The sequence below is a fragment of the Ambystoma mexicanum genome, chromosome 9, assembly GCF_040938575.1.
Source record: "Ambystoma mexicanum isolate Mex_15411 chromosome 9, UKY_AmexF1_1, whole genome shotgun sequence".
NCBI classification, from domain to species: Eukaryota; Metazoa; Chordata; class Amphibia; order Caudata; family Ambystomatidae; genus Ambystoma; species Ambystoma mexicanum.
The window spans coordinates 121442499-121467443 of NC_090931.1; the positions used below are offsets into that span (position 1 = coordinate 121442499).

The window sequence follows — 24945 nt, forward strand, 5'->3', positions numbered from 1 at the left end:
CAGCTATGATTATCAAAACATGCTCTTCTACCCTACCTGTGTCAAATTGCAACTTTATTAATGCATCTTTCGAAATGAGGGTGGTGCCTCAAGACCCGAAAAAGGCCTCGGTCACACCCATATTGAAAAAAAAAAACAGGATTATCCACTGACATACCAAACTATTTCAGGCCTATTACTAATACCCCTTTTTTACTAATACCCCTAGATCAAGTAGCATATAGACAGATAGCGGCTCACCTGAAATAATATCCCGTTCTGAACAAACATCAGTTGAGCATTCGGGTCGGATTCGGTACAGAGACAGCGCTACTAGAATTTAAATCCAGGCTCCTGAACCGCTTGGACAATAATGATGCCTCCCTGTTAATGTTATTGGACTTGTCGGCAGCCTTCGACCTGGTGGACCATCACAAACTGGCCACCAGGTTGGGGGAGGTTGCACATTTTTTCTCCTTTAGCAACCCAGTGGATCTCGTCTTTTCTCAGCAATTGAGAAAGTAGTGTTTTCTCTTATGAGGAGGAAGCTTCATCGATTAACATTAACCCTGGAGAACCTCAGGGACCCTGCACCTCGCCCTGCCTGTATAACCTTTTTACAGTGCCATTCCTTGCCATGTTAGCCCACGAGGGGGTTATTTTCACTAATTATGCGGACGATACGCAGTGCATCATCCCCTTGTCGGGTAATCATAAATCGGATAAAGCTATGATCAATAAAATATACCTACTAATTGAGACTTGGATGGTGCAGAATAAACTGGCCCTGAATAAAGGAGAAACGGAGCTGTTGGTGGTTGGTTCCCCCAACATGATTCAGAGATGCGGGCCTGCATATGAGTGCTTTTATATTGCAACAGCTAAGATCAAAGGCCTCAAAGGGATCCTTTTACGCTTTCGCTCCTAGGGTCTGGAATGACTTACCGTTGGACCTAAGAGGTACTGATTCTACTGATGTATTCAAAAAGAAATTGAAGACCTTGCTGTTTGCTTAGGCTTAACTCTTCTACACCCATCTCCCTCCCACTATGCACATCATCAGAGCCCCTTTATGTTTTGTGTTGTTTTCGTGTGCTGCGCCATTAAGCCTACGGATCCATGTGTGTGCATTATAAATTGTTTAAAGTAAAGTAAATTATATTCTTTTTAAGACGCCCTATGTCTACGCATATTCTAAGATCTCCTTCCTTCAGCACCACACAATTGGGGATATATTTTATGAAGACTCCGACTCTTCAATAACGTTCTCTTCTCTGAGCCCTTTCATACCATTCCAGATATAGGTCATACTTTGTACTTCACTGGTACTGCATCCTGTCTTAGCTTGACTGGATGTTTGAGATTTATCATGCTAGCTAGTTTTTCTTTGAACAAATTTTGAAATTCTCGTACAATCCCTTCAGTTCTCTTACTTCCCTTTTCAATTCTTGTGGGGCATGCTGCCTCCTGTCTGATCCAATAAGCAGCTTGACACTGCCACCCTGTTAGTGGGATGCCATTCCTCACTAGGTGCACCTTGCGCCAGTCCATACACTATTTGTAACTTACAGTGGCATTGAAGTAGCCAAGTATCCATAGATTGTATCCAGAATAGCATTCAGGATCAATGCCTGCTGGTTTAAGGGGAGACTACTGTATCCTTGAAAAGGCCATAAATGTCCATGAAATACATTGGTGTATGGAGATTTGGATTTGAATAGAGCCCTGATCATGTGATTTGCAATGCAGATAATGGGCCTCATTACACGGAAGGTGGTAGGGGATTACCGGCACCGGTAAGGGCACCGGTGCGGGTAATCCCCACCGCCCTACTACGATGTCCCTCAGCGGGTCCCGTTCTTAACGTCTGGTCAGACCACACGTTAAGGACAGGACGCGCTGAGGGACTTCAGTGCAAATAACGGTACCGCAAACTGCGGTACCGTTATTTGCTCCGTCCCCATTCTCATTGAGCCCTGTGGGGGCTCAATGGGAATGGTGAATGGTTCCCGGAATGGGGACTTACCGGTCCCTCAAAGGTCGGAGTAGGCTGGTAAGTCCCTATTCCAGGAAGCCGGCCTCTGAGGGCGGTAAGGGGGTAGCCATGGCTACCGCCTTCCGTGTAATGAGGCCCAATATCTTCAGGTTTGGTTACATATATTAGATTTGTGGTTGCTTCTGTGAGGCAGTTAATGTTCAAAACTGTCTGACCCTCTGTTGGTGGTTCCAGGTCACCATCCTGGGCACATCAAATTTTAGCATTAGAGGAATTGGGTAGCTGATTCTTCTGCTTGAACTTAGAAACATTCTGAAGATGCCCTTGCTTGTCACAGCTCTGTAGCGGAGGAGCCAAATGCCTCCACCGGAAGTCCTGCCCTATTTTGCCTACGTGGTGGGAACCGGAAATGGTGACAAGCACAACACCTGTAATGATGCCCATAACACAAAAAGCCTTTGAGACAAGATATCCATTGAGAAAACCATTCTTTATGTATCTGCGGAAAGCTGACCGTCTCTTAAGGGAGATCCCTGAAGAACATGTAAAGACGGATGGAAGAGGAGACTGGTGACGTCACATGAAGCAACAGTGACGGGCCAAGAAGAGATGCTAAGAGAGAACGTGGATAGACCATATAGAATCTGATGACAAAGTAGAGGATTGAGTGACACTTTACGTGCAGAAAGAAGATTGCACGTGCAAAGAGCACTGAAGAAAATAAAAGTGATGTTATGCTTGTACAGATGCTGTAACGCAAATAGACTAAGTAATCATGAAGGTTATCAATACGTAGTGAATAGACTGCAGGTCGTGCTGCCCTTATATAGATGCCATTATATAGAATTTGGATTTTCCACTTTGTGTTTTAGCAAACTATGACCCCATTAACAGATGGACTGAAAGTGTGGCGCAGTCGAATAAAAACAGCTGATGATGGAGGAAGAACCGAGAAGGGTTGTCTGGCCCAGTGTCAAGGGTTGAGGCAGCCAAGAAACTGATTGTCTATCATGAAAAGATTCAATGAACGTGAGAGGCGAGACAAACTCCTATTAAGGTGTGATGGAAAGACAATGGGCCTCATTACACGGACGGAGGTGGACCAAGGTGCTATTAGCACCTTGGTCCATGCCGGTAAAATACCGGCACCGCCTTGGTGGAAAGGGGAATTACCGCCCTATTCCAAGGTTGGTGGGGCGGTAATTCCCCCTTCCCCCATTGCCCTTCCCCATTCCCATTTTTGCCCCATAGGGCATAATGGGAATGGGGAAGGTGCTAATTACGGCACCGCAAATTGCGGTGCCGTAATTAGCTCCCTGGTCCCTTTGCGGGTTGGTTTTTAACGCCTGCCTTCGACACGGTCAGCCATACCATCCTGCTCAACTGTCTCTTTGACAATCTGGGTATCACCGATCAGGCTCTGGCCTGGCTGACCTCTTTCCTCTCTGATTGACCCTCCCAGGTCCACCATGGGTGTTTCCTTTCATCTATCTCCCTTTCTACCTGTGGTGTTCCCCAGGGGTCTAACCTCTCGCTATGGCTCTTCAACCAATACTTGGCAACTCACACCCACCGCATTGCCATTTTCTGCTCCAATTTCCAGTGCTATGCTGATGAAACTTTTCAGGCTTCCCTCAGCCACCTCCTCTCATTCTCTCATCTTTGATTGCCCATCTGCCACTCAGGATTGATGTGCCTCCAATGATCTCTGCTTGAATGCCAGTAAGACGGAGATCCTCCTCATCGGCACACCTTCATCCTCCTTTCCCCTCACTCTCTGGCTGACCTCCCTTGTCGCTCCTCCTGCCCCCACATGTGAGGCTAAAAACCTCGGGGTCATCCTTGATTCCACACTTTCCTTCTCTGTCCACATCTCGGGTGTCTCTAAAAAGTCAAACCTCCTACTGCACCTCCTCAGAGGTACTCTCCTTTCCTCTCCTTCCCCAGAAGCTCACTGTCTCCCGAGCCCTGGTTCTCTCTAGGTTGGACTATTGTAACAGCCTCTTTCTAAATCTACCTGCCTCTACTCTCCGCCCTTTGCAACTCATCCAGAACAGCACTGCAAGACTTGTCCTTGGACTCAAGCCTGGGATTGTATCTCTCCAGCCATGAAATCTCTCCACTGGCTCCCAGTGGATGCAAGGATTACATTCAAAACTGTTTGCATTGTTTACAAGGCTTCCTGGGGCCTGGTCCCAAAATAGTTTCAGCTGTGCCTCTGTAAATACTTCCCCTCTCAAGCTCTACCTCTAACTCCCTCAGGGGCAATCGTTTTTCAAAGAAATGAACTGAGGGTAGATCACTGTCTACGGCTGGGGCCTCCCTCTGGAACAGCCTCTGTACATATCTCAAACTTGAAGAGAACAATCTCTGGTTCCGAAGCACCCCAAGACCTTCCTCTTTGCTTCTGCCTTTGCCTGTCTTCTCCCCTGCTGATCTTCTCTCACTTTGCATCGTGCACCTGGCCTACCCTCTAACTTTTGGGCGCAGGTGCTTGCTCGCCCTGCCACCCACCTGCACTGCCTCCTGGCAATCCCTTGCACTAGGGTCTGTATCTGTAACCATTCAGCCCACCCCTTTTTTCCTGCCCTTATCAGAAATACCCTGTCTGCCACCTTAAACTCAGCTCTTGCCACTCGCTTGCTGCACTACCACTGTTTGTTGCATTTTAGCATTTTTTTTATTTTATTATTTATCTGTTTTTCCTTTGCTCCTCACTTTCCTCTTCTCCCCCGTTCCATGCACTTTTCCCCTTTCCCTCTCCCATGCACTTGCACATTCTCAATGTCACTGGGCCTAGTGAGATTGTTGTTTTTGTTCTCCCTTGTTCCCCTCCCTTGCTTTGTCATGCTCTGAAACACTTGTGTACGAGCGCAATACAAATAAAATATCAATATCAATATCAATATCTCACACTCCCTTCTATTCCCAGGAGCAGTGATACTTTGCAAGGTCAAGTTCAAAGACTATTTGAATGGCAGACAGCTTGAGTGATGATGGATGATGGACTAATTGAGTCGGGAGGCATGGTCAGGTCCAACCCACCAGCACCTGTGGTACCAGCTTGCGTGCTGCTAGCGAGTGGAATATTCCAGAAGGGCAAAGCGTGCCAACCAAATGTAGAGGGCCACATAGAAAAGAGCCCCATAGTTTGAGACCCAATGAAACGATGTGCGTTTTATGACACTGAAGATGACTTGCACTAGGGGTCGGCATAGTTGTCCACCTGACTGTAGAGACCCAATCACAATCCTATCCCCCATAGAGAGTCTACCTAGGTGTTGCCCCGTTGACATAGCACAATCCACCTTAGGTTTTCTTAGGTTGCCATGTAGTGTGAGGTCAATGAAGATGAGTTTTCACTATAAAATGTATTTTCTATGAAATGTTCGACAAGATTATGCTGTGAGACGTCCTTTGATGTCCGTTGTACTCCCTGTTTTAGATAATTGTTAATAAAACAGCTAAACTTGCCAACTTCCTGAGTCAGTCTTGTTATTGGTCTATGAGTAATGTCTGCATCCCATCCTCCCATAAAATGCTACTCCACTTAGAAGGGCCTACGGGTTCACTTGGTAGCAGAGGGAGGATGGTTCAATAAAGACCCATCGATTAGTGCGTTTTCAGATTTTTAGACAATCGGACACCCTCCGCCATCTAGCCAGAAGTTTGCGAGGTTTCCTGTGGAGAGCGGCCGATACAGAATACTTGCAAGAAAATCGAGACAGGTGGGACGGGTCCTTGTTTGACGAAATCCCTCCTGGTTTCCACAGGCGCTGAGCAGACAGAAGGTGAAAGTGCTTGATTGCAGGAGGGGAGACAATACCGAAGGCCTTGAGCTGAAGTCAGAATGATGAGTAGTTTAAGGGGAATGGCAAAGGGTGGGGATGGGATTGTGGTAACATAGAAAAGTAATGGTGGTTGCTTAGTATATAACAAGGAGCGTTAAAGAGATATTATGAGGAGCATTAGAAATAAAATGAGGAGCATTAAAAGAGCCCAGTTTCCTAGCTCAAGGAGCTTTAGAAGGAGTCATTTCAAGACCCAAGCAGGTAAAAATAGGTGGCACATAGACAGGTCAATGATAGGGAATGGGAATGACTTAAACTCCAATCGGGGTATTTTATGGGACTAAGAGAAAAGGAGTACCATGGTGTATTTATGAAAAGTCGACTAGTCTATCTGTTTGTGTATTCTATGTATTGAAAAAGAGAAGTGTCGAAGAGCGGCAAAGATAGACTGTGTAAAGTAGAGATAAAAAGTTACTATCTTGCGTCATTGTCAGCGCCGACTGCAAGATAACCGAAGATAACTGAGTACTAGAGGCTTTGAGCGGCGAAGGTTGGAGCGTGCTCATATTTGTTATTTTCCTGAAACGTCTTTGTGTGAACTCAGGTATATATTGACAGTCAATTGAGACTCGTCATAATGGGAGAAGTTACTCCACTGATGCATTTGTGTAAAACTTTGCCAAAACATATACCCAAGCTCAAACAGTACAGTGCAGACTGGGTAATGGACATATCAGTTAAAATGTTCATGCCATGGCCACATATGGGATCGCTTTCAAAAGCGGTATTGCTACACATGACCACATACTTACACGCTGCATACATGGGAAAGAAATTAGAGAAAAGGCTAGCTATTTTAAGGCTTTGGAAAATGTACCAGGCGGAGCAAGAGGATCCGCTTCCTGAGGAGTGAATGCGTAGCCAACGTAAGAAGGAAGGTGTCGAGCCTTCTGCTCCCCTTACCTCACCAGAAGTAAATGGTGATAGTATGAAAGATGTAGGACTGTATCCGTTAAAGGAACTGAAAGCAGCAACAGGTTATAGTAACCAGTAACTCAATATATGAACAGCCTGCTTATGGCAGTAATGATAGTCCAGAAGAGACTAGAAGAAAGGAAGAGATCTTTAAGGTCTTGCAGAACAAGGAGGAGAAAAACGAACGATCGAATGTAACCATAGATATAGAATGAGAGATCAAGAGAAGGAAAGGAGAAAGGGATAGAGTTGACAAAATAGCACTTATGCAGAACGAGTGGATGGGTGGACAGCTATTGCTCAAGCAAAATGGGCAAGGTATTGAGCGAGTCAGGCAAAGAGATGATCAAGACAAAAAAGACAGGGAATGAAAAAAAAAGATTAGAAGAGGATGAACACAAGAGAAAAAGCAGACAGAGAGGAGAACAGATGACAACAGGCAGAGAGCAATCGAAGAATGGGATAGGCAGGAAAGGAAGAGAGAAGAGGTGGAAGCGCAGAAATTAAGAGATAGAAAGCAGACGAGGGGAAGAGGAAGAGAAAAGAGCAAATTAAAGAAGGGAGGAGAAAAGACAAGAAGAGGAAAGGGTTAGATGGGAGGCGAGAAAGCCAAGGGAATTAGATGAAGAGATGGAGCGAAAAAGGAGACAAAGGGAGTGCGATATTGATCGCATTCAGAAAAGAGTTAATGGAACTGAATCCAGTATTACAAAGGGGCAATATAGAAGAGTTTTCTCTGTTAGTGGTGGCAGCACCAGGGCCATCGAGGGCAACCCTGGAAGAAGATTTTGACATAGGGAGCATAGGAGATAGGATCGATACGGCCTATCAAGACTTAACGGTAAGTTAGTCGATCAGAAAGCCGAGGGAAGGGAGATCAATCTTTGGTCCTCCACCCACGGAGCGGACAGAAAGACTTATTTAGTCACAAGCATAGAGCACTATCTCTGGACAGGCTGACTTTAAATAAGGGTGAAGGAGACGAGAGTAACACTAGCTGGGGGTTAGATATGTCATACGAAGAGAGAGAACTCTTCCAAGGGGAGGAGGGAGGAAGCACATGCGGTCCCGAGGGATGCCTGCTGACAGACAAGGAAGTAAGATGTTCTGATCTCGAGCAGCCTAAAGATAGAATGCTAGATCCTGTGGCGTATCCAGAGCATCCTAAAGGACGATCACATAGTGAGAAGGGCGAGTCACTGCCATATGTGAGCAAGCTAAGGTCATTACCAAGTAGAAGACAATGTGGAACCATTGTCCCCACTATGGATAGGCAGACTATTCAGGCCATTTGCAGGTTTGGGTTCACGCAGTTCCCCTTATTAGAGAAAGGAGGGATTATACCACAGTATATTCTGTGGCCACAAATAGATAAAGACAATTTAAGATGTAAACTTCCTAGTTTAAACAGCGGGTGCAGGAACATGGATTTATGAACTACAGAAGATGACAGGGGGAAATATGTTAGCAATAGGGGACATTAAGGGTCTCCTAGCAGGCATTCTTGGGGAAAGGTCTGATGACATTTGGACGAGAGCTGTTTATTTGAGTGCCACGGCACAAAACACAGTACATAATGGAGCACCATTTAACAATTGCAGGGCAGATGTCTGGAGAGTGCTTAAGGTGCAGTATCCTGACAGAAGATGCACGAAGACAAAGATCTGCTTGCTTACATTCAAAGTATTCAAAAACTGTGGACCCTTGAAACACGGGAACCGTGGGGAAAGACAGTAGCAGCATTTTACCTCATTTTGTGTCAGGGATTTCCAGAACAGGTACAGAGACAGCTTAAAAGAATTATTGGGAATGGAAGCAAGGCAATGGGCAGAAATATAGTTGACCATAGTGCATCACTGTCGGCTGTTGCAAGAGAAAAATAGGAAGAAGGAAGAGGCTAGAAAACCTGAGTAAGCCAAGTTAGTTCAGAAGAAATTGTCAAAATACTCCATAGAAGGGGCGGTATTGACAAGTGCAGAAGGACTGGAAATGCAACAAACAGTGGCTACATTGCAGATGAATAATCAATGCCAAATGGACCAAGGAGGGAATGGATTTATGACATGAGGCAGAGGAATGGGTTACAGAGGAAGGGGTGGGTTTCAAAATAATCAAGGTGGTTTTCAGAATATGCAGAATGATAATCAGAATGTGCAAGGGGGGCTAGTCAAAAGAGCTCCTCCTATATGTTGGACATGTGGATTGACAGGGCACATTGCGTGTATGTGTGGGTGCCAAGGGTATGTATAGAATGGGCAATTCTCAAGAGGGAGGACAGCTTATCCTCCAGTTTATGGGTCACAGGCAAGGGACAGATTCACCCAAGATCAGACAGTGTATCAAACACAAACACTGCAAATGCAACAGGCACAGCAGCCACAGCAAGCACCATTGAATCCACCACAAGGACAGTCACAGCATGCACCCATGAAAATACAGCAGAATGCAAACACAGAACAGTTATTGACACCTAAGGTAGGCGGTGTCACTGTGGTGGGAGGAAGTCCTTTTAGAGGTACGGGGATGAGTATGTATCCACAATAGGACATCTCACAGGGCGACTTGATGTGTTCAGTACTATCAATGTCACCAGACCCTCAGGAGGAACCAAGGGTTGATGTAACGATAGGAGGAACATCTTTTTCTTTTCTAGTAGACACTGGGGCTACTCGTTCATGTATATGAGAGGGAAAATATCCAATGTCGGGAATTTCCATTAATGCGCAAGGATTCTCTGGAGCTACGAGTCGAGTTCCTTTTACTGATTAATTACCAGTCTCTATAGGAGAGTGTGACATGTCTGTTACATTATTGTATTCAGACACCAGTTAATATTCTGGGGCGAGATTTAATGACAGGCTTAACATGACGATTTCTTTTACTGATGAAGGCATAGTGTGTTCCACACCAGGGATACATTATATGAATGTGGGCAAATTTATATTGGCTTTTACAGGGCACATGGCCCTGCGAGGAGTGCCAATGGAGCCAGAAGTTTTTCTTTATGGGATGCGCATTCTGTTAACATTGCTGGCCCGCTTAGTGGGAAAGACTGTGAGAATACCTAACGAGTTTCTGTTCAAGTCACAAATACCTATGGATAAAGAGGGGGGACAGACTATTCCCTTAGAGTTAGATGCAGCCATAGAACGAGGGGAAATGGCCATGCTCGGAGGAACTGATGACGAAGGCAGGTCATAGAGAACCATGATTGCCATTGGGGAAGGGTGTAGATTGAGTGACGTCACTGATGAAGAGATGTTTAGAGATTATCTCGCTGATGACGAGGTGGTATTTGAGATAAGCATTACATATTGGATCAGAATAGAGAAACGAAAGTTCCCACAGCGAATGTTGATAATGTGCCAAACTCTTTATGGACTACAGGCCCCTATGACGTATGCCTATTGTAGGGGATAGGGGAGGTTAAGATCAAGCCAGGAGAAATGTTACCTCAAGCAAGACAGTACCCCATGTCTCGAAAGGCAGATGAAGGTATTTGTAAGACTATTTCAGCTCTGATGGAACAGGGTATTTTAGTGACGTCAGAGTCACTGTGTTATACCGCGGTGTATCCAATTAAGAAATCAAAGGGAGGGTCGTGGAGATTTATGCAAGATATTCGATCGATTAACCAGATTGTAGAGGCAGAGTTTCCTTTAGTTCCAAACCCAGCAACGATATTATTCATGGTGATTGACTTGAAACATTTGTTTTTTTCAATCCTGTTGCATAAGGACTCCCAAGACTTGACGTCATTTATGTTTCACCAAACCAATCTGAAGAGCACTCGTTTGCCCCAAGGGTATTGTGAGTCTCCATCGATCTTTAATAGGGTCCAACAGATTGACCTATGCAATGTCGATTTTAAAATCTGTGTGATACAAAACGTAGACAACATTCTGATTTGTAGCACAACAGAATATGAGTGCAGGCAAGACTCGATTCAGTTGATGACTATCCTAGCAGACAAGGGATACAATGTAGACAAAGTGAATTGTAATATTGTCAAGGGGAGGTATTGTACATGGGCCAGTTGATCTCATATGAGGGGAAAAATGTTACACCTGAAAGAGCTGAGGAAATTATGAAAACAGCAAAACCGCATACGGTAAAGCAAATGCAGCAATTTCTCAGATTATGCAACTATGTTAGAGCATGGCTGTGTGATTAGAGTTCATTCACAAGACCCCTTTTGCAGGCTCTGAAGAAAGCACAAGTGAATAAGGAAAACATAGAATGGACTGAGGAAATGGAGGAAGGGTTTGAAGAAATAAAGAATGCCATTTGTATAGCTCCAGTTTTAGGAATTCCCAATTATGCTGAGGAGTTCTTTTTATTTTCACACACAAATGGGACAGTCATGACAGCAGTGCTTACACAGAAAACTATGCAAGGTTACAAACCATTGGCATACTATAGTGGGATTTTAGATCCAGTTATGAGAGGACACTCTCCTTGCGAACAATTGTTGGATGCAGATGCGTTTGCAATTGAGAAGTCTACCAGCATTGTGACGGTGTGTTCTATGATGTTGTTTGTTGAACATGCTTTGTTTGCCATTTTGGAAAAACCTAAGAGTACACTGACATCTCAGAGAGCGTCTGCATATGAAGTGGTTATATTGAATCCAACAATAACAATAGTCAGGTGTAAAATAGTGAACCGTGCCACATTTGGAGATGAGCCCATGGTAGAGGGTGAGCATGTGCATGATTGCTCTAGCAATGAGGGGTTCTACAATGACATACTGCGTGTAAACGAAAACACGCTATCTGGAGGGGAGATTCTCTTTATTGACAGGTCGTCAACAATTGATCAAACTGATGGGGAAAGGCATTCTGGTGAAGCTGTAGTAAGACACAGAGAAAATGGGGAATTTGAAGTGGTAGCAAGTGCAAGACTACCATCTTACTTTTCAGTGCAAGCAGCAGAATTGGTAGCCTTATTGTTGCACTTGAAAATCGTGCAGAAAGGAAAGTGACGGTGTACAGTGACTCCGCCTATGTAACGTCAACCGTTCATGCAGGGCTAGCATGTTGGAAAAGGAGGGGCTACCTCCGAGTGGACGGCACTCCAGTGGAACATGCAGCACTATTGGACAGGATTCTTAAGGCACTACGACTTCCACTAGTTATTGCAATAGTTAAATGCACAGCACATACTAAAAGAAAAGATTGTATTTCTCGCGGAAATGAAAGCGCAGGCGTAGAGGCCCAAAGGGTTGCATACTGACCAGCTATTTCTAGTTTTGATACTACAGATGTAAAAAAGAAAGTAGTCAAAAGTATGATAGTGAATGAAGGGTTTAATCATTTATCGATAACACAGTTGATGGAAGTTCAAGGTAGTGCACCGCAGGAAGAGCAAGAATTGTGGAAATGGAGGGGGTGCTCCTTATTCACCTCAGAAGTATTATGGCAACAGGACAGCACTGGAAAGCCGGTGATGCCGGTACCATTATTAAGGGTAGCACTCAAACAGCTGTACTACCCCTTGCATGTAACTAGGGACAGCCTCACAGCAGCTATGGCAGAGGACTGGTTTGTACCGAACCTGTTAGAACACATAGAATTTTATGTAGTAAATTGCATCATATGTCAAAAGTTTACAGCTGGGCATGTTATGCTATGTTATGTTATTTTGCTTATAAAGGGCTAAAGCCCTGGGCATCCAGGCATTGAACAGGGAACCGAGGTATGAGGTTGAAGTGTCCAACATCTCAAATTGTTTTACATAAACAGCTTTGTCTTCAGTGATTTCCTGAAGGTAAGATGGTTGTCCTCCTTCCGGAATGATTCTGGCAACTCATTCCAGGCCCGTGCCACCAAAACCAGAAAGGAGAGGCCATTTCCACAGGCATACACTGCAAACAATCAGAGGAGTGATTCCTTGACCAAATTGTCCTTTTTTGCATTTACATATTGACTATGTTGATATGCTGCAATTATTTAGTGGATACAGGTATATGATAGTGGTGGTGTGTCCCTTTTCAAGGTGGATCAGAGCAGGTCCTTGTACATATCCTGATGTCACTTGTGCAGGAAAGTTTTTGGTATGAGAAGTCTTTCCAAGATGGGGAGTATGTGAGGTGCTGAGATCTGATAATGGCCCCCATTTTGTTAAAGTATTTGAACAGATTAGTTTATTATTGAACATTAAGCACACGTTTTCTTCTGCTTATCACCCACAAGCCAATGGGTTATGTGAGAGACTCAATGGTCTTCTCAAAGAGAGAATTTCAAAATGAAAATTGTCACTGAAGAAGGGATTACTCTAATGCCTGCCCCTAGCATTATATGCATTAAGGAATCAGCCTGGGTCAGACCACCATCTCACAACCCATCAGCTAGTGACAGGGAGGCGAATGAGAATGCCTTTGTCTCCTCCATCGAGGAGCAGAAATGTTGCCCAGAAGACTGCATAAAGGTTAGGAAATGAATTATGTGTGTACTTAACATGTTTGACCGCTAGTAACTATATCATTTCAGATAAACTCAAATGCAAGAGGGCTTCGTCTCAGAACACAGATGAAGACCATTCAGCAACCAGACTTTGGACATTATTACCTGTACCTTGACTTTTCTCTCGAGAGGCAATTCTAATAAGCAATTTCACCCGATAGTGGCATGAGCCGCGATTCTCAGGACCATACACTGTGAAGGACATTGCTCCATCAGCAGTAAATTTAAAGGGAGATGTGCATGGATACACTTTGGTGACGTGAAACCCTATACTGACGAGGCTGCAGCACCCCTGACTATCAATTTGGAAGAAAGACAAGAAGAAAAAGTTCAGCACGTGCCGACTTGATCGATGATGAGGAAGAAGGACTCTAAGGTTGCTGATTAAATAAATGCAAGTGTGCATTTGGACTGTGGCTCACATCAGACACTCTTTATAGATATTATAGCAGGAGTGCAAACTTGGTTCTTGAATCACAGGAATCTTTTGAATTGGACTTTAGAAAGTGTTGACATACTGCAAAATATGCCAAACTTGAAGTTCAAATTTGACGACTGGAAAAAAGAACATTTTCCATGCTTGTTTCTCACTGAGTTTCTATTTTGACAAATCAATGGTTCTATCTGATGTTGATGTCAATAGGCTTCTTTTGTTTTCCTTTTTATTCTGTGAGTTTATCCTGCTCTTGTTTGGTGCAATACTGATATCCACATTTTTCTGCACAATCCTAAAAATGGCCTTGCGATCAGGAGGCTGCTTGTGGCAATAGTTGAGCAGATCCTGCAATTACCTTACCATCTACCAGAGTTGCCTGATTAAAAAGGTTTTTTTCCTTCCTTAAAAATCAGTAAACAGGCACAATGAGGAATGCAGAACATGGTACGTTTTTTCAAACTGAGCAACTGTGACAACGTGTGGAGAATCGTAGATGGTGGGCACTCATGTATTGGTGTATAATATATGCATGCACAGCATTTATCACTGTTTTCCTGTTCTTCTGGTTCACACTGTTTACCTAATTGGTCCGAGCAAAGTAGAAGTCCCCTTGATTCTCCCCCCTCCAGTGACTCTCACAGAACGATCTGTTACCGAAAGACCAAGGCCATTTGTATTTTTTCTATGACAAGCGTGCCTATGATTTCCGCTGTAGGGAGAACCGTTACTGATATACTTCTTGAGTATTATGCAAACACTCACTTCCTGAAAGGGAGACATAAGAGAAGCACAAGGGAAGATGATCATTAATTAATTATTTAGATAGTGTGCACATTTGGGAAACAACATGTGGTGCCAGCACATGACAAAGGTTGGGGAGAGTACATCCAAAGAGAGTTATGTTTGTGCTCTCATACCTTATGCTATGGGGACATATAAGATATTCATAGCTATAGAAGTAGTAGTCCAAAAGGCTCATTGCCTGAGGCACCTTGCACTCTGCCATACTAGAGGTCAGTTCCAGGGTCGAACAGCATCCTCGGTATCGGTGACTGAGAAGACAGCTCCAGACGAAGAAGACTATGTGCAAGATTTAAAGACACAAGAGAGACCAGTAACAAGAGATCATGTGATAAGATATCAACAGCCTGGAATTAATAGAGCATGAATCAGATGGGAAGTAAACAAAAAGCTAAATTGTCAAGGAGAAAATTATGAAGAAACAGATGCAAGGAGAGAGGTCAGCTGAAGATCAATGGAAAAGTGCTAAATCCAGAGGGATGGGTCGAAGGCCTGGTCATATGTAGGGCATTAGCACTTACAGGATTTTATGAGCCTGACATAGATACTGCAGAGAATGAATGCCAGCATCATTGGCTGAAAATTGCAAAGTTGCTGACATGACTCAATGATAGAGGAGGACCTTTGTAGCTAGTGCCTTTAGCCAGTGCAGAGCTGTGTTTCTGAAACAATGGCACTAGAAAAGTCCGAATGAATCAGCATTGTGGTAGGAATTTCGATGTACCAGGCATGAAGGATGGGACAGTAGTGATAATGGACCACTACTTGGCCTGTGGATCCAGAGCTTATTTGAAGCTGCCCAAGGACTGGGGAGGGCTGTGTTCCCTAGTACTAATTCATGTTCCAGCATTAGTGATTCCAAAGAGTGACCTGAACATTGGAGAGTTTCCAAAAGCAGATGCCCATCTGAGGAAGAGAAGTTCACCTGAGTTTCTCAATCGAACAGAGAGGGAGAATTACTTCTTGGCTAAATTGATAGAAGCTGTTGATGCTATTCTGTATGAACACAGGTTGTTCAGTCACACTTTGGCAATATTCACGACTATTTTTAAGCCAGGGATCCAGACAATCACAAATGCAAATTGGTTACAGATCACTTGCTGGGAGCTCCTACAGACAATCAACACTACTATAAAGGGATTCAACATTATCAATGAAGATTTGAGAGCCATAAGATTGATGACTCTCCAGAATAGGTACATTCTGAACATGATTACAACGATGGATGGAGCTGTTTGCTCCAAAATCGTGGAATCATCTTGAACATTTGTACCTTCTCAAGATGACAAGAATGGGACCTAGACAGAGGCCATAACGTTGTTGAAGAACTTACACATCAAAATGGAAGATGAAGTAGAAGATATTGCAGATGACGGCTGGTTTACATCAATCTTCTCATGGGTTCCACAATGGAAGGTGAATATCTTCAAGTTCTTTGGAGCATTATTGGTGATGATCATTTTTGCATTCTGTGTGATCAGGATAATAATCACACAGTGTAAGAAGACAGCAAAGAAAGCAGTAGGAATGAAGATTATGATCGTTATTGAATCAGGATTAGGAACCAAGGAATTGGCAGATGAAGAAATCAGAAAATACATAGAAACCAGTATTGAAGCACCTGAGGGAATGAAGTTCCTGTATTGGAGAAACCACAAGACGTATATGGGAAGATGGGTTTATTGTAGCCCAAATGGTCAATGTAGCCACATGACTTGGAGTGTTGATGAACTTGTGAAATCAGCAGGATCTTTGAAAGGTGTTGTGAAAATATGGACTCCAAAGTGACACTTCTTCAAGAAAGGATGTCTAGATGTGAAGACAGATGTGAGAGTGATCGATGAACAACCAGAGGGGGGAGTGTAGAGGGGGAGCCAAATGCCTCTACCAGAAGTTGCACTCCTATTTTGCCTATATGTTGGGAACCGGAAATCATGACGAGCAGAACATCTGTAATGATGCCCATAACACAAAAAGCCTGTCAGACAAGGTATCCATTGAGAAAACCATTCTTTATGTATCTGCGGAAAGCTGACCGACTCTTAAGGGAGATCCCTGAAGAACATGTAAAGACAGATGGAAGAGGAGACTGGTGACGTCACATGAAGGAACGGTGATGCACCAAGAAGAGATGCTAAGAGAGAAGGTGGATAAACCATATAGAATCTGATGACAAAGTAGACGATCTAGGGACCCTTTACGTGCTGAATGAAGATTGCACGTGCAAAGAGCACTGGAGAAAATGCAAGCCATTTTATAATTGTACAGATGCTGTAACGCAAGTAGACTAAGTAATCATAAAGGCTGGCTATACGGAGTGAATAGATTGCAGGCCGAACCACCCTAATATTGGTGCCATTATATAGAATCTGGATGTTCCACATCGTGTTTTAGGAAACTAGGACCCCATGAACAGAAGGACTGAAAGTGTGGCACAGTCAAATAAAAACAGCTGACGATGGAGGAAAAATCGAAAAGGATTGTCTGGCCCAATGTCAAGATTTGAGGCAGCCAAGAAACTGGTTATCTATCATGGAAAGCTACAATGAACGTTAGAGGCGAGACAAGCTCCTTTTCATTTTACGCTCACCTGGTCCCTGCGGAGGCGTTGGGGCACGGTTGCAGCCCTCCCTGAACATGAATCACCCCCTTCAGGCCTCTCCCTCAGTAGAAAAGCTGTGAGCAGTGCCCTGCGTGGAGATAAGAGCATGTGAATGCGCCAAACTTTGATTGTTGTACCTCTCAAACCCTTCACCCCAAAGTACGGTTTCTGTGGGCATACAACGGCCCATTAAGCTCACCTGTGAATTATGGAAGATAAGCTCTCCGTCCTGCTACTTCTGGCAGGGGCACATCGAATGAGATCTAGTTCCTTCACTGATCCCTGATAAGGATTAGTCCAGTCCAGCTGCGAATATTCTTCTCCTTATGATTGGTAAGTCTTTCTTGAGCTCTTGTGATGCTGTTCATTCTGTTTAATGCCTTTATATGTTGCTTTACATGTTGCTACTATTTATGCCTGCAATAATGCCTCTCTTCTGTTTTCTTCCCTTAAATGGAAATGCGGCCTCAATGCAGCTATGAGACGCGGCCAGATGGAAGATGGATGCTACAGCAATGTTCGACAGCAGGTAAGTGATGGTTTAAGGAAAAGCGCAAAGTTTGGTGAAGCACAACCTTCAACTGACAGTTTTTTCGATGTCTAACCTTGTCTTCTGTTTTTCCTTGCAGGCGCTGCTGTTGACGATGGAGTGTGTCATGCTGCGGTGCCAAAATGAAGATTTTGGCGTTCCGGAAAGTGTAAGATTAATACTTGGTTCGCCAAAGAGATGTACAGGTAAGAACAGCTTCCCCCAGTTGGTAAGTATGCTGGCAGGAAGCAGGATGTCCAGGAAGCAGGATCTTCAAAGGCAAGTCTGACCTCAGGTGACGGCGAGCGTTACGCTGCTTGCAAGTGCAGAATAACGCAAAGTGTCTGTCTTCAGGATCGGGGCAGTTTATATAGCTGAGATTGTGGGCATGCCCATTAGGGCCGGTTTACCAGCCACACCCTGCCACTCCTAGAGAGTGAGCATATGCAAAGGTAATCCATTAGCAGCCACACCCAAGAATACACTTGGGGCTGCTTAATGTTTGGAATGTTCAAGGTTAATGCATCCTGCTTAATGGATGGAATGTTCAAGGTTAATGCATCTGAAGTGCTATGTCCATAATAAAAGGTTTTTGGTGTTAAATGGATGTTCCTGTTTACTTTTGTTCATGAGCCTGGCGCCAAAGCGCCCGGACAGTGTCCACCACGTCCCCTGTGCATGCGACCCCTGCATGCCTGTGCCCCTGACTTCATGACCATGACAGTTAAGGTGTGGTGGAAAGACAATGTGTGCCAAGTTTTATTCATTTTAATAGTATTAAATGCAAAGAAGGAGCTTAAAACATGGTCTCCTGTCACATGGTCTAGACAGAAATAGACAAACTACACAGAGACTTGAAGATAAGAGTATGCTTGCAATCCCTTCTATTTGCAGTATCAGTGATACTTTGCAAGGTCAAGTTCAAAGACTATTCGAATGGAAGACAGCTTGAGTGATGATGGATGATGGGCTAAATGGGTGGGGAGGCATGGTTAAGTCCAACCCACCAGTACCTGGGGTACCAGCTTGCGTGCTGCTAGCGAGTTCAATATTCCAGAAGGGCACACACATGCCAACCAATTGTAGAGGGCCACGTAGAAAAGAGCCCTATAGTTTGAGACCCAATGAAACTTTGTGTATTTTATGACACTGAAGACAACTTGCACTAGGGGTGGGCATAGTTGTTCACCCGACTGTAGAGACCCAATCACAATCCTACCCCCATAGAAAGTATACCTAGATTTTTCCCTGTTGACTTACCACAATCCAGCTTAGGTTTTCTTAATTTGCCACAATGATGACGAGTTTTCACTATAAAATATCTTTTTTATGAAATGTTCGATCAGATTATGCTGTTCATGTCCGTTGTACTCCCTGTTTTAGATCATTGTTAATTAAACAGCTAACTTGCCAACTGCCTGAGTCTGTCTTATTATTGGTCTATGAGTAATTTCTGCATCCCCATCCATCCCATGAAGTGCTATACCACTTAAAAGGGCCTACGGGTTCAGCTCACCCACAGTTTACCTATTGCCAGACATATCTTGGAGTTGCCCCATTGATCCAGTGGTGCACACCTGTAGAATCCTGCCTTCTTACTCTGTGGTTTTGGCTCCTGGTAGTCACCACAGAATTTCCATCAGACTCCAAATATTGTTGAACCTTGGAGCAGGGGGAACAACAGTTTTGCTTTTCCACTTCAGATCATACCTTGTGTGTGCAGTTGATTTGACCATGGACAGCGCTTGCTCCAGGATGGGACTTCCTTAATGAGGGAGCCATACATTTCCCCTAATTTGTTTATGAGTCAGCCATAGCATGAGCGCATCCTTTATAATCTCATTTAAAAAATGTTTAAAAAATTGGTAAGGCAGGCACTCTGTTACCAGTCATTAGCTTCTCCTCCAAACGCACATTTTCATGACTCCATCAATCTTCAGGAAGGCTGAGTTTCTTTGCTGTTTGAGGCGTGTCTTCATTTCTTTTTCAGGTGTGGCAAGTTAATTGACTCTGAGGATTCTGGTACTTGTATTTTTCGCACTTGGTTTTACTGACAGGTGACTCAGCAGGTGGTCCAGATTCACAGGTCATGGAAATAGTCCTGATCAGTGCAGCACTTTCTTCTATACTCTCCCAGGCCTGTTGGTAGTTCATGTAGAACTTTTGTTGTTCCCTCACAACAAATTATCTTGGGTGCATAGGACTTTTCCACATGCATTTTAACCTCTACAAATACATTAATCACCTGGGCTGACCTATGTGGTAGGCAATGACCTAAACACTGATTGTCCTTCTGACCCCAGACCATGGAGTAACATGGAGGTATTGTGGGTGTCTGTAAAATCTGTATTGCTGGCAGCATTCAAGCAGATTACCAATTCCTGCTTCCATTGTTTCCGGGAATTAGTGGAGCCTGTGGACTTTCTAGGAACTTTGGAGGTGGTTCTGTAAGATGCATTATGCGCTTCCATGGGAACATTTGTGGTGCTGCTCTTCCTTAGATTTTGTTGTAGTTGAGTGGAAGGGGAGTACATTTCCTGATGTATTTGAACGGGCTGCCTTCTGTGCTCCCTGGTGGATAAGCACGATTTATCTGCAGCCTTCTGTGTGATTGGAGGGCTTGCAGATACTGGTTGTGTCGCTCGCAGCTTCTGCGGAGGTTGCAGGAAACTGAAATGGCTGGGGAGATCTCCAGGAATTGGCGGCACCCTTTCATGTGATTGGAGGGCTTCCGGCAACTGTTTGTGTACCTCCATGTAACCTCTCAAGTTTGGCAGCATTCTTCCAATGTCAAGAAGCTGTGGCTTCCCTTCCTCTACCTCTCCTCCATTTGTATGCTTTGTGGCTGTGGTCAGGGCCGCTGAGTAACACTGTATCAAGGATTTGGGGCAGGGCAGACCCTGCCAACGCCGAAGGACAGTAGGCCAATGTCTCATCACTCGTTGCATTGTACTTCCCTCTGTGATCTCAAGTATGTCGTTAATTGTTGTAAGTGCAGCTAATACAGGCAAGTCAGCGATCAGCAGTTTCATGCATGTTATCCATTACACGGATGGAAGACTGCTGTATTTTAAAACAGTCATAACCAGCTCCTTTCTCAGGAACTCTCCTACAGCAGCCTTCCACTCCAGAACTTCATAATGTTGTATTTTGCGGGCCCTCATATCTCCTGACTTGCACCAAAAAAAAGGGCATCTGAATGAGTGCATCTTATTTTTCCCACATTTGCACATTTGCACAAATAAAGGAGCTTTTCAGGGCATTTAAAAGCGCATTCCAAATTCACAAACAGGATTCTTTTTTAAATGTATTTATGTATTGTTCACTTGTTAGGCGCTTATACAGGCACCAAATACTTTTGAAATAGGAAGCAAATACTTTTGAAACAGGCTCAGGGCGAGGTGACTATTAGATCCTATGAAATGAATCTTTAAAAGAGTTGCCATTGTCAAAGAAAACATCTTATGTATACAAACTGAAGGAAGATCAATATTTTGCGGGGAAATATGGACATGGGATGTTATTGAATCTGCCGCTTTCGCAGACCAGACGGCCTTCTGTGTATGCCATAGAAGACGTGCACCACAGAGTGCATAGGCCCAGTGAATTGTTTGACAATTATCCTCACGTTTGTTGGGGTTTTGGCTTCTACTTTGGGGCTTCCGGCGGATTTAGGATCTTCACATATGGTAATCCTTACTGACAGTAGCTGCTCAACACGCTACGTCACACCACTTAAAGGCACAGCCACTATGCCTGCGTGCTCCGGACTGCTGCGAAGCACAGAAATGAAGTGTTTAGTCTAATAAGCATAAACAACGCTTAATTAGACAACCAATATTCAGAATGCAGGGCGGAGCATCAGTGGGAGAACACTTTGTGTTCATCTGAAGAGTACATGTATTTATTTATTTGCGTGTGCTTTCAACCTTTCACACTATTACACACAAGAAATGCAAGATCATCACAACATTCATATCATTACAACCTTAAAACACTGTAAAATTCAAACATGAGTACACAAAACAACATCACAATAAAACTTGGCAGAAACAAACATCACACTTTACATCTGAATCTAAAGATTACAGCATTCAGGCACGCACTCGGTAAAGTAACGCGGTTGTAAATGGAGTGCTTACGAATGGTATTTACAGTGTGACGTCAGCCATGTGACACGTGACTACACACCATATAAACAGGAATTAGCCCTAATGGCCGTCCTTTGCTTTGAGCCACGGGGAACGCCGCTATTGTCCCACTAGGGAGCTGGCCCTGACCTGCTACCACATGTAAATTATTTACATTTGAAAAGCTCATGCTAGATTTTGGAATTAGACACTAATTCATTGTGTGTCTTCTTACGTGCAATAATTAAGGTTTATATTTTGTTCCAGGTTTAAGCGCTATTCCTGAACAGATATCTCCAAATCCTTAAAAAATCAAAAGTTAGAGAACACGCATCCTGGTGAATGCGTTCCCTCGTCACATAAAGCTTTAGATTCTGCCGTGTCTTCTTTTAGTTCTCTTGTTCTTATTTTGTAATTGTTTTTTTTTTTCATTTTATTTAAAATAATTACTTTTTGTAAGGCAAACAATCATGTATCACACGACGTGCAAATTGACATTATTGCACATGAAATGTATGGACTTGAATTATGTGTGATTTTTGGCTAATAGACGTGTGTCAATTTGACTGATCATTGGTTACAATGTCCATTTGATAATCACTTTTGGTGTGTGATAATCCTGGAATTCAAATTGTTGGTATCAAATATGTAAGGCAGCCCCGAGGAATGCCACAGTTTGGCCGAAATACTTGTTGGCTCTTTTTGGCTGTTTTCACTCATTCTTAAATAAGAACTTTATGAAGAATTTCATGAAAACAATTTTTTGAGAATTGTGAAGTTATTTCTCTAAGAAATACATATTGAATAAACATTTGGGGTGTTTAGTCGCAAGAAGCCTGAGTCAAATTGGATGTACTTCTACTTTGGATTCAAGTGGGTATTGAAAATAGCATTTCTAAACTATTACATTTTTTAATTTATTTTTAGCAATTCAGGATTATCTTCTGGGTAATGTTTAATGAGTAATGGTATTCAGTGCATATCTATAGAGAACCTCATGTTCATGCCAGGTCATGGAATTCAACTTAGAATCGTATCTCCTTACCACCGATAGCACAATGGGAGGTGTAAAGATCCAGCTCATTAGTAAACAATTGTTTACAAATGTCAATGAGTGGTTGCCTTAGGTGGACGGTATCATTATAAATCACATGGTGAATGTGAACAATTACTAATTACTTGGTGGCATGCAGCCCTCTTTTAACAATATTGCAGAGCTGCAATCCTTGCCCTAATGTATCGCCCGATTAGGTGAAGAAAAGAAGAAGCCAAGGAGAAAATGGATGACAAAAAGCAGAGTGAAGGTCCAGAATGTATCTCACCACAGTTCAGTACTGTCCTCTTGTCATAAATTTGCCATTCACAAAATACATTTTGTGAACGGCAAATTATGACAAGAGGACAGTACTGAACTGTGGTGAGAAACATTCTGGAGCTTTATATATAGGCAGTATAAGAGGGACATTGTAGGGAGTGCATGTGGATGGCGATTGACTGTGACAGAGCTGAGAATGCACAGAGTGGCCTTGCATGGCAATTAATGCTGTAGTCGAGGTAGAATGTACTGTATTGAGAGAAGGTGCCGAAAACTTCTCAGAAAATGTGCAATGATGTGGCTACTCACAAACAGCATGCTGGCAATACTGAATGATTATATGGGAACACTGTAAATTGGCGATTTTGACTCCTTGGTTTTCAGAAGTTGGTGATTGGAGACCAGAAGCAAATCAATGGTCATGCAAGTGATTGGTGCAGAGGAGGGTCATGAGGGAGAATTGATATAAAGGAATAGGGAATGGTGGAGGAGTGGGCCTAGCACATTCTAAGACTTTGATGCATTTTGAAATGCATTTCATCGTCAATTATAGGTTTCCTCGTGGTTAAGAACGTTCGATTGTTTCTGTTCTGAATGTGAGTTAAATCATGTATGCTTCTGTTTGTGAAGAGGTGAGGCAGAGTAGAATGCTGTTTGGCAGTGCAGATAGAGCAGCTGGAATGTTTATATCATGAATATTTGTGTGATGATTGCAAGTGTTGACACCTACTGAAGGACAGACAATGGAAAGGGTTTTTCGTACACTGGTTCCTGGAGAAATCTTTTTGCTCTAATTGCTCACAGAAACATTTTCGTCCAATTCAAATTCTCAAATGCACTACAAGTGTCTTGAAACTATCGCAAATAATTGTATGGGCAAGAATTGTCTTCTTCGATTGGTGCGGATGATGCTTTGGGGGCCTTTTTGAATTTTCTTTTTACATATGCAATGTCAAGAATGATTGAAATGTTTATGTTTGCCAATTGAGCATCCATTGCTTAAATATGTAGTATAGTTGAAGAACTGCAAACATTTGGCAATGTCTATATCAGCTACACTCTGATCAAGGAATTATGACATGTATATTGTTTTCCACAAGGAATGGAAATTTGCTGTTGAGTAGGTCGAAGCCTGAAGGGGATCTTTAGATGTAATAATGTTCAATTTCAGCAGATAAAATTGCATTCGTATAATGTCATTATATGTTTTCATGTTATTTTATTTTCTGTTTTGACATTTTATTTAAGTTTCAAAAGCCAAGGTGGAGATCCCATTAAATGTAATTGCTGGAATTAGAAGGAAGTGATGAAAACTAGGGAAACAAAACTATGTTTAGAAACACAAAAACACAAGAGAAATATAAATATGACATGTTCATACCTGGAAAATAATCTGGAATATTCGGTGTGATAAAAAATGCCCTTGAATCCAAAACAGAAATCGCTGGTTTGGCGAAAAGTATTTTTCCACAAATGCCCTTGATAGCTACCTTTCGGGTAGATATTTGCATCCATGAGTTCATAGGTACATCTTGACAAATAGAAAAGAATAAACCATTATTTCTTGACACAAACTTTCAAATGTAATCTAATTAAGAGATGAAAATGAGTTGCATCCAAGGTAGGCTTGTTTTCTTGTTTTTTAAATTACACATCCATGCTACTTCTCCTACCTTATGAGCAACAGTTTTGAGAACGTATTTAAAATATTTAATTTTTATTTCTTTTAAACAAATTGCAAAAATAAAAAAAATACTTTATAAGATCCAAACACATCAAATTAACGGGCACTAACCCAATTTAAAAAACAAGATGTAAATAAAAATAAACACAATCCGCTGATTAAATAAACAAGAAAATAAAATAACACCTCTGCCATGAACCAATGAAAAATAAACATTCACCAGCGTGAAAAAAAAGCATACTG

General features: G+C 43.0%; 1 protein-coding gene across 2 annotated transcripts in view; it reads right to left on the bottom strand.

Moving 5' to 3' along the window:
* LOC138489592 (interleukin-18-like) overlaps positions 1-24945 on the bottom strand; it is a 102140-nt gene that overhangs the window by 56066 nt on the left and 21129 nt on the right. For both annotated transcript variants that reach the window (XM_069617298.1, XM_069617297.1), the window contains exon 4: positions 24400-24549. In XM_069617298.1, coding sequence (XP_069473399.1) covers positions 24400-24549 — 150 coding nt within the window. The remainder of the gene's footprint in view (positions 1-24399; positions 24550-24945) is intronic.